The sequence below is a fragment of the Natator depressus genome, chromosome 1, assembly GCF_965152275.1.
Source record: "Natator depressus isolate rNatDep1 chromosome 1, rNatDep2.hap1, whole genome shotgun sequence".
In the NCBI taxonomy this organism is placed as follows: domain Eukaryota; kingdom Metazoa; phylum Chordata; order Testudines; family Cheloniidae; genus Natator; species Natator depressus.
Genome location: NC_134234.1, coordinates 250591693 through 250606179, shown reverse-complemented (window position 1 = coordinate 250606179; position 14487 = coordinate 250591693). Strand labels below are relative to the sequence as shown.

General features: G+C 40.9%; 1 protein-coding gene across 1 annotated transcript in view; it reads right to left on the bottom strand.

Moving 5' to 3' along the window:
• Positions 1–14487, bottom strand: part of POLR3B (RNA polymerase III subunit B) — a 123654-nt gene that overhangs the window by 32850 nt on the left and 76317 nt on the right. The window contains exons 20-23 of the mRNA XM_074941077.1: positions 9488–9697; positions 7591–7749; positions 5916–6033; positions 2676–2818 (exon numbers count right to left, since the gene is read on the bottom strand). Coding sequence (XP_074797178.1) covers positions 2676–2818; positions 5916–6033; positions 7591–7749; positions 9488–9697 — 630 coding nt within the window. The remainder of the gene's footprint in view (positions 1–2675; positions 2819–5915; positions 6034–7590; positions 7750–9487; positions 9698–14487) is intronic.

Genomic DNA, 14487 nt, shown 5'->3' with positions numbered 1-14487 from the left:
CTGGGTTTAGCTTTAGCCAGCTACTCTTCATCCACTTGTTGATTCAGGTAGACACCGAGAAAGTGATACAGCTGGATGTTGTGCTCATATTGCTGGCATTCAGCCCATGTCATCTCACTGGCTCTCCCAAGGCCTTTATACAGATGTAGAATAATAGGAGAGATCGAGAGGACTCATACTGATGGGACTGCATACACGAGGGCATTAGAGCGAAGGAGAAACTCTTGTCCCTAACAGCCCTTTGGGTTCAGTCTGAGGTCAAAGGTATGAGCCATTATAGTGAGTTTTGATTCACCTGAAGCCTCTTGAAGGTGGCAGAGGGTGATTTGATAATAATCAATAAAATCAAATGCTGCAGAGGGGTCGGGCAGGAGGAGTATTAACATACTTCCCTTGTCTAAGGACAGCAGGAAGTCATCCACTGGAGCAAAAAGTGCTATCTCTCTACCATATCTTGGCCTGAAGCCTGACTAAGAGGAGTCCAGAGTACAGGCAAAGATAGGCCTCAGATTGTGAGACATTGATCCTTAGTTCATGCAATAATTAGAACTGGCCATGTAACATTCACTGAAACTTGGACAAATGTATTTGAATGTGTCAGATTCAACAGTTTCCTCCATTATTCACCCAGCTGTAGCGATCACTATATTCCTCCCCACTCCATTTTGCTCTAGATGTGATTTTAGCAGACACGGACTAAAGTGCTACTGGAGTGGAGAGATTAACGTTTTACATCATTTGAATGCTGGGGTTTCAATTTCTCAGATGTCAGGCAGCACTGAATTTTAGTTCTGGTGGTTCTTGAAATAGTAGCAGCTAAATTCACATAAAAAGTGAAAGGGAGTGTACATGATCAGTGATCAGAGTGTGATTTTAAGGTAAAATATCTTTAAAATTTGAAGCAAACTGGTCTGGTCAATTTGCTTCAAACTTTATAAACAAACACCCCCTTCCCCACACACAGCACCTCCTCTGGCATGAAATTGAGTAGGAATGTTCTCAAGCCAAAATAAGATTAAAAAAATTAAACAAAGTTACAGGATGTCAGGACTCACAATAAAGTAGTATTTGCAACCCTAACTACAGTAATACCCATGGCTATTTGAATAATCAATACTATTCTATTTTTGCAGCAGAATAGATTATATCTCAGTGTAAACATTTATTCCAAGCACACATTATCTCATTGTGGGCTCAAATGGGTTGAAATAGATTTTAAAAGTAGTTTACAGTTGATCATTCCCTCTTCCTTGAAACTCTGCTCCCCGAGCTTCAGAAATTGTACTCTCCTGAGGCCTGATTCAGCACCAATAAGGGAACTTTTGCCATTGCTTTCAATGCACACAGGATCAAGCCCCTGGGTCTCATCCTATCCCTGACTACTCCTTTTAAATGTCCAGTCCTGCATGTGGCTGAGCATCCCCCTTGAAGGTGTTGACTATCCTTAACAAACATTAATTTTAAAAGGAGTTGAGGACACCCAGTGCTCTGCAGAGGTGCTCAGTCCCTTTCAGGATTAGGTCCTTAGTACATCCTGTGGGGGTACTTCTCCTCCCCCTTTCTGGTCTCTGTTGGTGCACCTCAGAACTCTATTCTTGGTCAACTTCTCCCTCTACATCCTGGCTTGGAGTGACCTCATCTGGTCACCTACATCCATGCTGATGATTCTCAGGCCTGGTCTACACTGGGGGGGAGGGAATCGATCTAAGATACGCAACTTCAGCTATGAAAATAGTGTCGCTGAAGTCAACGTATCTTAGATCGACTTAGAATCACTTACTTTGCGTCCTCGTGGCACGGGATCAACAGCCGCCGCTCCCCCGTCGACTCCGCTTCCGCCTCTCGCCATGGAGGAGTTCCAGAGTCGATGGCAGTATACTAGACACGATAAATCGATCCCCGATAGATCGATCACTACCCGCCGATCCGGCGAGTAATGTAGATGTGGCCTTAGATATACCTCTCCATCTCTGACCCCATCTGTCCATTCAGAATTTAATTTTTGATTTCCTCTCCAATATCTTTCTGGATAACCCATGACAAACTTAAAACATGACTAAAACCACAGGTCCTTAAAAGAGAACTCCCCATCCTCTTTTTCTTGGTCACGAATGGTGACTCCAATGTCCTTCAGGCTCATAACTTTGGTATGCTTACTTCCATCTACTTCCTTCCTCATTTCCTCCCACACAGTTACTAAATTAGGCAAATTCAACAGACTATGTGATAATGTATGTTTCTAGTAGTAACACCTGTACAACAGGCCTCTCAAACTGACCTCATGAGAACAGGAAACAGGAAACGTGCTGTAGGCTGAAAGCAAGCTCTTTTTTGATTAAGGGCAGGCCTACACTTAAAACACTGCAGCAGTTGCACTGCTGTAGCGCTACAGTGAAGACGCTACTATGCTGATGGGTAATCTTCTCCCCAAGTTAATTCAACTCCACGAGAGGTGGTCGCTATGTTGATGGGAGACAGTGTTGTCTACACCGAGGATTAGGTCGGTATAACTGAGTAAGTATGTAAGTTTGTAGCGTAGACCTGACCTAAGTCAGTCTCAGTCCATAAAAATTCAACCCATAATTTATTGCATACTCATATCATTTGAGGAGAAATATAAAAGCGTCCATTACATCTAATTATCAATATACATTTTAATAAAAAAAGACACTTACCTTTTTGTCCATGACGACTGCTAAATTTATCTCCAATTTCTGGACGTCTAGTTTGTCTCAACAACATTTTGATCAAAAAAGCATCCTCTGCGTTTGAAGAGATCATTACTTTTTCAATATATGAATCAGTTGCACCTTTGTATCTAATAGAGAGACAAAAACGCCATTTAAATTTATATACACATAGAACCAAGTGGAAGTTATGAAGAGAAATTTATAGATCAGCAGGTTTCTGACTGTAAATGTAAATTTTGTGGGTGGTATGTATATGGAAGGCCACTGAAGCAAAATTGTAATACAGAGTTCAAGAAATGGATGTATTCCTGGAGAACAGAGGGATTAAAAAGGCATAGCAAAAGAGCAAGGTGGTGGGATTAAGGTCAATACAAAACAGCAAGCATAGTCTGATGGCCTCTTCCTGATAAAGTCTCTTTATATATTGCTGGACTTTCCATAAGAATCAACAACTGCCCAAACCAAATTACAAGTTTATATTTATAATAAAGAAGTCAGGGAATAAACAGAGCAGAGAACAAAAATTATGTCACCAATATCTCTCACTCAAATGTCAACTATTTCAAACTGTGTTTGTTAAATAAATAACGAAAAAACAATAGAATATTTCCATTATTCCCACACTATGCATAAGGAGAGCTGTATCAAATAACAGGTGCCAGTCACAGTGGATACCAGTACGTGGTCAGAAATACTTCATGATATATACTCCTGAGAGCATTCTGCGCCAAAAAAATTAAAAATTCTGTGTCAAAAAAATTAAAATTCTGTGCAAAATATTTTAAAGTACTGCAAAATTCTGCAAGTTTTATTTGTCATTAAATAAGTGCAGAGGCTCCAGCATGGCAGTGGGGAGCACAGGCCACTGGCTGCATGAAGGTGGGAGATCACCCTGCAACCCCACCGCCCCTGGGACATGGACTCAGCGGTGAGGCTGCACCTGACCCTGACACAGCACAAGGCCTGGGCCTGCCCCAGAAACATGCTAGGGCCCTGATCCTCTGCACCAGGCGTGGGGGAGGCATGCTCAACCAGGCAGGAGCCAAGTGTGGAGGGGCTCAGTGTTGGGGGGATTCAGGCGTGGGGTGAGAGGGTTCTGTATAGGACAATCCGGGTGCAGGCAGCTCAGTGGGGGGTCTCGGTGTGGGGAGATCTGGATGCACGGAGGCCCTTGTGGGGGGAAGTTCCAGGTGTAGGGGCAATGGGACTCTGCAGGGGCTTCCAGGTGAAGGTGGTTGGGGCTCAGTGGAAGGGTCTGGATGTGGGGGTCTCAGCAGGGGAGTCTGGGTGCTGGGGGAGTGGGACTTGGTGGGGTGGGGGTCTGGGTGCCTGGGTACAGCTAGTTAGGGGTCAGTGGCATGGGGGTCCGGATGTGGGGGCTCAGGGTAGTGCAGGGAGGTGGGTCTCATCAGGGTGGGGGTTTGAGTGCAGGAAGCTCAGTGGGGGATGGTCTGGGTGCAGGGGTGGGGGTCCAGAGGCAGGGGTTGAGGTTCAGTGGGGTGGGGTTTGGGTATGGAGGGCTAGGGGGGGTACTGGGTGTACAGCTTGAGGTTTGGAGGGGGTGTCTGGGTATGGGAGGTCCGGATATACGAGAGTTGGGTGGATGGGGGAGCAGCTCCCCATACAGTGACCCCTCCCCCCAAAACCGAGGAGCGATGAGGGCAGGAAGCAAGGGAGAATGCTGAGCTTCCTGCAGCTGGGGGAGGTTTCTGGGGGTGGGTTTGACACAGCCTCTGCTACTCCTTGCAGAGGAAGAGGAAGTCCCATCCTCTCCTTCCTCCAGCCCAGCTGGGACTAGCAGCTGATTCCGGCTCAGGGTAGGAGCCCTAGCTGGGGTTTCCCCAGCCCCACAGTGATTTACCTCTCCGCTGGCTGCTCTGGGTGCCTGAAACGATGTACCTGGGCTGCTAGGGAATGGTGCATGACTGCTCTTGCAGCTTCCCTTTGCTTCCCTGTCAGAAAGTTATTTTTCTGCAGGGAAGCAAAGAAATCTGCAGAGGACATGAATTCTGCGCATGCGCAGTATTCTCCCAGGAGTAGATATATTTGTAATATATGAGAGGTAGGGCATTATCATTGAAATGAATCAAGGAACAAACTGGTTTTGAGTTTGACTTTTTTTTTTAAATAAAGAAACAAGAGTGAGGGTCCTTTGCATATAGTAACAGGGAAGCTGCTCCAGACATAAGGGGCAGTGGGGAAGAAAGAATCAAGGATATAGAGAGAATGGCAGGGAGTGTAGAACAAGATGAATCAAAGATTTTACCAAGACATGAACTATCAATTGCTTTGATGGTGCAACTTAAAGTTTATGTGTAAGGAGAATGCAGAAAGATATGAGAAAAGTAGTTTGACATGGTAGAGCAGAGAGAAAAGGAAAATTACTTTGGTGAAATACCAAATACCATCTGAATCATATAAGCTAACCTAAAAGGTCAACAGGACGTCTCAGCCATCTTGGGTATGAGGCTCTTCTCTTATGGTATACAGACATTCCAGCTGTGCCTGTTTGCCTGTAGACTACAGGTTTTCAGACCCTTCTATGGGGAAATTGGCTGTCCTTCCCCAGTCACTCACCTCCTGAGGGAGGATGACTAATTAAAGCTGCTACACAGGCTGACAGCTCACTATCAGTCTGTGTAGCAGGCAGAGCACCGTCCCACACCGCCAACCTGGGTAAACAGAGGACTGAACACTAGTGAAGCACTCACTCCTTTGCTCTCAGAAGTGGCTGGAGAGCAGCTGCTTCCTGCTCACTCTGCAGCTACCCATGTGTGCCCTGCCCCTGCATGCACCTCTAACCTCCCACGCCAGTATCCTCATATTCCTCTGTCACCCCCATATTCACAACCTGTGACTCTGCCCACCCCCAAACACTGAACCCTTGGGGGCCCAACTCCTCCTCTTACGGTGTCATCTGGGAGAGGCCCTGATGACCTACCCACCTTCTGTCTGCAGGGAGTTTCTAGCTGCCACCCTAATTCCAATCTTCAGAGGGACAAAATCAATAGGGGTTAAGTGTCTAGGTGCTTTTGAAAAATCCCACTGGGTGCCTATGTGCACCTTTAGGCACCTAAAAAATCTATGAAAAGTCTGGCCCATAGTACTGAATCTAACTTCTAAGGAAAATTTATGCCTTTTACTTTTCCAGTGCTGAGCATCTGCTACCTGTCCTTCCTTTCCTCACTTGTAGATTTTAAACTATGAGATTATCGTGTGACATACGTTACTGGTACATCTTTATACTGTGGCTGTTGAGGAACATTACTTCCTTCCAGAGGAGTCTGGGTCACAGTTGGCATGGACTTGTTCACAAGCACTTGTTTGTTTTCTACCTTTTCACCTAACAGAAAATAAAATAAATAAATAAATAAATAAATACAAAAAACAAAAACAAAAAATCCACAAGCATCATGCAAGTATTTTTGGCCTTCTACATATAGTCAGAAATAGATTTTATAACAATTAAAATGACAAGGACACTGGGAAAGGATGAATTGACCAAGGTGCATGGGAAATGAGGTCTGTTATATCTGTAACACATTGGCTTAAGAGACGTATCATAAAAGAGGAATCAAACTAGGATCTACCAAAACAAAACAAAACAAACAAACCCTCAAGTTGATTTTAAGGTTGATATCCACTTAACTTGTCAGGATACTAGAGACACAAGAAAATATCTCAGATGATCTAGGGGGAATTCTGCCATTAAAATACTGCAACTCCTCTACACCTGTATTTCTTTTTTATATTAGCAGGAGTAAAACTGATATGTTTTGGTAGCTGACCTCCATACTTTGGACACTTGCATAATTCTCTAAAGAAAATTACATAAGATACCATGGTTACCTTCTCCCCTCTCCCTCTGCCTTTACCTTGTTCCTCCTGTTCCTCCCACTCTTTCACTCACTTCATTTAAAAAGAACAACCAAGTTTGCAGCATGCCCATTGGCAGGCATCAATGTTTTAGCCCTCATATGCACTGAAGCTCAATTTATGTTTGTTGACTGTTCAGGCTAAATTAGTTTAAACTGGGTTTGGCTAGCCATTATAGACAAGGCTTTACATTTGGAGCCAGCTACAATCCTCTCTATTCCAATACTTTTAAGTTACTGGGGAAAGCAGGAACATTTTGAGAGCTTAAAAATATTTCAATGCCCTTAAAGAGCATAATTGCTACTTTATTAGAAAAAATTTTCTTCAGGGCTTCAGCGTTGAAATTAAATGTAGAGGCTTTTACAATTGTTCTACCACTGGATCCTGACAGACTAACTTTTAGACCACTTCCTAAGTAAAATATTGGCAGGACCATTCTTATATAGGTATATGTATCTCCATATTAATTATAAGGGTATATTTAAACTTTTCCCACTATGTCCTGCCAAAACATACTTTTAGGGAGTTAAAAGGTGTCTCTTTTCTCTCCCCAAGTATCCTTATTAATTGCTTGCAAATGTTGGTAGCTGTAGAGATGATACACACAAAAATGATAAGGGGATGTGTTTTAAAGATGTAGATCTGATGACAGAAGAGAGACTTAAATAGGAAAAGTTCAATAATATTACAGATGTGAAGACTAGGAAAGTTAAGAGGAAGAAAACAAGTAGTGAGAGATGATTATTTTAACAATATAGTTTCATCATTTGCTGAAGTGTTAAAATATAGACAGACATTTTTATTTAAATTTAGAGCTTCATCTTCATCCTGCACAGGTACCAGATTATTTTCTTAACTATAACTGTTTCTGCTTTCCAATGTCCGCTAAAAAGATATAGTACTCTAAAAAATATAAAACAATAAAAGGTGCAAACATTTTAAAGCAACTCATGAGAAAATGAATGCTAATTTCTCCTACCAAAGACAATTCAAATATCATTATTGATAGAAATGTTTTACATACCTGGAGAGCAAATACCATCAGCATCTAAAATTTCATGACGCCAAATTGGTTTACGTGTAGCTGCATCCAACATTGGACCCATCACTTTGTCGAATGTCTGATTTGTGTAGCGCTTCAGTGTACACTTGGCATTCTTATACACAAGACACCTTCCAAATCCTAAAATAGAACACAGAACCTCTTTCAAATTAATAATGTACAGAAGTTATTTTATAATCAAGCAGTTATCAAAAGAAAATTAAAAATGGTTAATTTAGCTAAAATACAGGAAAACAAATGCGCAATAGCTAAAACCCAAAAAAGCATTATTTTTAGAGCACTTTCAGTATCTACAGCATTGTACAAAAGTCTTTGGCCTCAAGAAGCTGAAAATTTAAAATCAGATCACACGCTATATTTTCAGATATATCAAAGGCATTTGACGACGATGGCCCAATTTTAAAGCTGTGCAGATTTAAAAGGAGAAGTTGGAAGAAGTTTGGCACATCTTTTCCTTTTCGTGGTTCTCTGATAGCTAAAGATTTTACTGAAAAATTTCAGTGGTAACTGTTTGCTCAACAGGAAAGTGCCTAGTTAGTGTTGTTTCATGTACTCCCCATGTTCCTTTTTGTTTGTTTGTTTTTACTTAAAAAAGAAGTTTGAATTATACATGTCTCCACAAAAATGTTTTTTAGATGAAGAACTGTGTGCTCTTTAGAAAACTTTTCCCAGGAGCAATAGCTGGCTTACAAATCTTGCCTGTCATTCTCATATTCAGAAATAGAGTCAGCTAGAAGCAATACCTTCCAGTAAACTTATATTTTATCTGAAGGATAGCTGTAGCCATTTACAGTACGTCTAGATCATTAGATTATGTCAAGTAACTCCTGACAAGCATCACATGGTCTTTAGAGTTCCCTGTAAATGTTACCAGTCTACCAGAAAGGAAAACATTCAGTTTTAAATCATGCCTGTTGTTGTTTCAGAAAGAAAGGCATAAATTAAGTGCGGCAGACATTAATGCCAAAGATACATGTCTAGGAATACTATTATTGCTGCCTGGCAACAAGCAGGAGGCGTGTTAAGGAAGGGGTAAAAGGGAGACAGAATGAACTAATGGAAGAGTCTGGTTTTGGCCACCCGATACTGAAACTAACTCAATCAAAGTGAGAACTATTCTTGATTCTAAACAGTGCTGAAGAATATGTGCAGAACGAATGACGTTTAAAAGCAGGCAGCAGTACAAATTTTACTTACGTACTAATTGAAAGGTAACTATGTTTTTCCACTTAAAATAGACTGAATTATGTAGATTTTAAAGAGGAAGTAGATATTTGTTTTTCTCGATTTTGCTTGCTGGCATTATTTTCCTCTCGCATTATGTTCATAATGACACAAACTACATACGCTCTCTTTCTTCTGCTGAATACATTCAAAAGTCTAATTTCATCTATCGCTTTCAATACAGGGGAAAATAATGAGACTTTTTTTCCTCTCTCTGTTAGGCTCAAACAAAGCCCAGGTCACCATCTAAAAAGCAAGTCCCACACCAACAGATTATCTAACACATTAAACTTTATGCAAGACAAATATTTTTGAAAAAGGATAGCTTATCCTTTGTTATTCAAGGTCAAATGTCAGTCATTTGTTTTCATCATATCTATACTCATAGTTAACATGCAACTTGTGTAATTTCACCACAGACACACCACGTTCAAGCACATATATATGTACGCACAGACACCCCCTCCATGTTTATAGAAAAAAAGCATTTTACGAAGTTGATTTCCTAATTTTAAAAGTTTTAATCTTCATAATTTAGGCAATATTAATTCTATAAGCATGCAATGCAATAAAACCATAGGTTACTGTGCTTGCTTTACACAAGTGACAAAGAATAGGCCCAGTTGCTTCTTACCTCTGTCCAAGGAGGCCTTGTTTAACACAAGAGCATCTTCAATATCATAACCACTGTAGCTCATCACAGCAACTGTGGCATTCTGTCCAGCTGGCAGTTTCTCAAACTCTATCAGTTCAATGGTTTTTGTTTTAACCATTGGCTTTTGTGGATATGCTAACAGATACATAAGAGTATCAATTCTGTTTCGTTGATTGTATCCAATGGTACCTGTATTTAAAAACAAAAGCAATACCATGAAAACTTCTATTTTACTACTTGAAATATTTTAGACATAAATTACCAACATGTAAAATAACCAATGCGACATTTCACAAATGTAGATAACATATCTGGTAATGTAAGGTCTTCAGAAGAAACAGGAAAAAAAACCAAAAACCTTACAACTCATATTAGAGATTGTGCTGAAATAACTTCAAATTTTTTTCAAAAAAGATCTAAAATGGCTTTAAGATTCTAACGTAAAGATCCTCAAGAAAATCCTGATCAATTAAAAACAAAAACAAAGCCCCAAAACCAAACCCCAAGGTAAGTGCCTGCGTTACTCTGAACTAGAGCAGGTTGCTAAACTTCTAGCCCCGAATAAGTCAACAAAAGCCAAGTTCATTTTCACTGTTTTCTGTTAATTCTTAATAATTGCAGTTGTTGAAAGAGGCTGTGGGCTTGACTCAAAGCCCATCAAAATAAATGGAAAGACTCCCATTGACTTTGAAGGGGCTTTGGATCAGCCTCTGTGTCCTCCACATCATATTTACTTCCTTTTCTGGGTAATAATTAGTTCAACAGTCTGTGTTAGAATGTCAGAAAGCATGAATAAGGCATGCAGTTATCAGCAGCCAAGACACATTTACTTTCTGAAGTTATCAGAGGAGTCACTGCTGGTAGGACTACAGTAGAAGTTCACCCTCCATCTATTTGTCTTTTTACATGAAATTACTTTTAAATTTACGGTTCAGAATTCAACACTTTGTATAGACCTCCCAGCTTGATACTGAGATTCTGGCCATTTCCCACCAAACTGCCAAAGTGTCTTCTGAAATCTGTGAAGAAAAAATAATTAATACCCAGCAGGGGAACATACACTGTTGTGTAGCAGAACAATAGTGAAAGCACTCATATGTTACCACTGTTTGCTGTGTGAGGCCCTATGCTATGTCTCTAGGTCATTAATAAATTATGATCTTAAAGAACTAAATACAAAGTATGTTTAAAAACATTTAGCAGTTATGCCCCATTTTCAAAATGTTTGCATTGCCTGCAGTTATTTCAAGAGGATTGGTTGCTACAGTTAAAAGAAATGCAACACGAAGATTTTGGGCTGCTAAACACCACACCAAAACACAATTCTGCTATTAAGGTTATGACAAAAACATGCTTTATATACAAATACTTGCACTTTCCAGGCATTTGTATTTGAGAAAATACTAAAAAAAGCACCCATAAAACAAGTATCTAAAACAGCAACTGTCATAGTCAACTCCTGAGATTTGCCCTCCCCTCGATGCTATACTGGCGGTCACAAAACACTTCCAACATAGTCCCCTTCCCAAGGCGGAGGGAGGGAGACAGAAATACTATAGCAGAAGATGGCAGCCTTCTCTGCTGGGTCCCACAAACTCTCCTCATTTCTTGCACTTTCCTGGAGTCTGCAAAGTGGCTATGAAGCTCTGGGGTGTCAGTACTGAAGAGCGTCCCAGAGTGCATGTGGGGCTTTGGCACAGGTGATAAATGGCTTCACTGGCATCTTACTGGGGACCAATTTACTTTCTTCTTGGGGAGAAGAGTGATTCGCCATTTGTTGGGGGAAGTTTGGCAGAGGCTGTTCCTCCCTCCCTCAGTTTGCAATGGGAGGAGAGGGGAAGAACTGGATACTTCAGCCTCACTTGCATCTTGGGTACAGAATCAGGCCTGTCAGTTACCACCATGGAATAGTCCACCCACTGAAGTGCCTACCCATGGAGACAACTTTTCAGTCAACTGGGACAACTCCATCCTACCTTCCTACGCTTTGAAAAACTGAAGTTTCTCCTACTGCAGAGCATGGGGATCATTTCCCCCAGTGAAAAACTCAAAACCTTCCATATTAATTTCTACCACTATCTGAATAATCCCTTTTTTCTAGGGTGGGCTGAATCTGTGGAGCTTACTACTCAAACGAACTAAGTTTTCAGGTGATCCTAAATGCAGTTCCCGATTCCTCAGCGGAAGTTGCTCCTGAATGAGAAATACACTTTTATCGTGGCTGTGAAACACATACAGATCGTTCCTCAAGTCTACTTCCGAAGGGTTTTATGCTCTCTTGTTATGTTATGGGCTATATCTGCTATGTTCCAGTGGCCACCCAGGGAAAGCAAGAAAGAGGCCAAGGTTTATGGTGTTCAACCACAGCCCAACCACATAATGAACCTTATTAATGTTCAGAGAGAAAATGCCTTGTTTTCTAAAGTTGCGAGTGACACCTTTAGAAAACTTAGGAAATTCTAGTGGAAATTTACTGGGCATGAATATTATGGCTTTCTTTCTGAATGGATATCCCTTATCTTTAAAGTTGGTATTTCATCACACCACAAGGTAATTCTAACTAGATTATTTTTTTGTTTACATCACATTTGAACGGGTATGAATGACCAATGAAATGGCAGAATTTTTGAGCACCAATACATACTGTTAGCTTTCCCAGCCATGGATGCAATAGTACGCACAATAAAAACAAAGAAACAGGAAAAAAGCACTAGGGGTGAGATGCGCAAGTAGGAATGTAATTGATTAGAGGAAGACTCACTCAAGCATAAAAGTGAAATGTAAGTATGCAATATATCAGCAGTAACCACCCTTAAAGGGTGCATCCTATACAAAAGGTAGCTGTCATTGAACTAGTGCGAATATTATTATATATATTACTGTAGCTGCAATAGCACAGGGAGTGACAGCATAGCTTACCTGTGTTGCATACAAACCTACCCGAACCCTATGGATATGTACTCACTGCTACTGTCTGGGCTACCATGGCTACACTACTATTTATTCTTGTGCTCTCTCTCACTGAGCTAGTGCAATCATGTGTATGCAAGCTAGGAATCACACCCCTGGCTCACAGTCACAGAATGCCTTCTCTCCCCTGGCTGCCAAACCACTCGCATCCTCTGTTTATTTAAACCCCATCCCAAACTCACAGAGATAGGAGCTCTTTTTCCTCCCTGAGGTCTGCTGTGTTGCCACAAGGCCTTCATGCGGGTGTTGGAAAGAAGGGAGCCACTAACATTTATGTCTACTTTCTAAAGGAACAGAGGTTTTGTTTACTTCCCTCAAAAAGCCAAGCAAAGTAAAGCACAATGAACTTCAACAAATGTACAAAAAATAAAACTATGTTTAAATGTGAACCAAAGGGAGCATTTGTGTGGGTACCAAAAAAGGGATTGCTGGTACTTCTGTATTTCCGTTCACTTGACAGCAAACATTCCACTCCTTCCTTTCTGCAGGGGCATGGAGCTGACAGAACAGATAGAACACCTTTATGTAAAGGCTGCACTGAATCCTCAGGGCGGAGGGGGGGAAGGGGGGGGGCAGATGACTGAGCTCATTGGGAATTTTACATGATAGGTGCTCCCTGGCTGGGATAATTACTATTTGAACCACAATCTGTTAGAGATTATGGGTATATTGGAACAGAGCATGAAAGCCTAGCTCAATTTAGGCACTTCTGTGCCTCCATCCACAGAGTGAAGAGCTGGTAGAAGAGAACACACGGTATGCAGCACAAATGCTGTCCCTGGATGACTGGTGGCAGAACCCAAGAATAGGTTGTACAGACCAGTAATAGCCCACACTGGTTTTGCTTTTGTTTATATTTATATTCTTCCCCCTCTGTCCCCCGCCAATAAACTGTCTGTACAAAATTTTGAGACACTTTACTTCTCAATACATTGAGAAATACATCACAGATGTTACCTAACAACAACAACAACAAAAACAGCTCTATTCCCAGAGTTGCAATCTCCTTCCTTAGCCCATTTGTGAGAATTGGTACTAAATTTGCCCTGTAATATACCAGTCATCAGGGACCTCTACAGTTCTCCAGGAGCAACTGACAATATATAGATAGCAACGGTTCTTAGTACTAGAAGACTTATCTCCAGACATCTAATCTGAAGTAATCTTTATCCATGTTTTTTTATTATAGCATTCATAGGGCAGACGGCAATAACCAGGGCTGTAAAACAGTTTCCATTACAACCCTCTATATTCTGACAAAACATTACATATCTTCAATGTGAGTAATAGCCGAATTATTAATATGCAGATCTTGCTTTCTATATCCATAGACACAGAGAGAGAGACACACACACTAATTTTATATATTATATAAAAATGCAGTTGAATTAGTAGTAGAAAAAAAGTAAGTGTTACATTTCCTGACTAAGTTCTGTGTTTGTACAGCACCTAGCACAACAGGGTCCTTGTTCATGACTGGGACTCCTAGGTGCTACTGCACAATAAATAAATAATAATAGGTCTTATTCATCTCTATTTTCAGAGTCTCTGATCCTTTATAGCATTATCCTAGCCACATATGGAACATTAATAATGCAGGGTATTGAATTATAATCTTACATAGCACACCATTATCTTAAATTTGAAATTATTTCTGTACTGCAATGTGCACATGCAATCAGAAGACCTTGCAACCACAACTCTACTTGCAAGCTAAGTACAGGTAACACCCCCATCCCTGCATTATGCTACATGCATCATACTCTACATTCTCTGGACAAAGTGTGTCCCCACCACTTGATTGACGTCTGTCTTACCTACTATTGAGTGCACCAGCACATTAACAAGAACACTCATTCCGGCCATAAAATATATTTTTCAGTACAGTACATTTAATAAGCATTATCCTGTAGAAATGTTGTCTTTGAGATTTTAATAATCTACACATTGCCGGTTATATTGCATTATTAATTTCATTCCTAAATTGAGGGGATCCTGTCAATTTATCC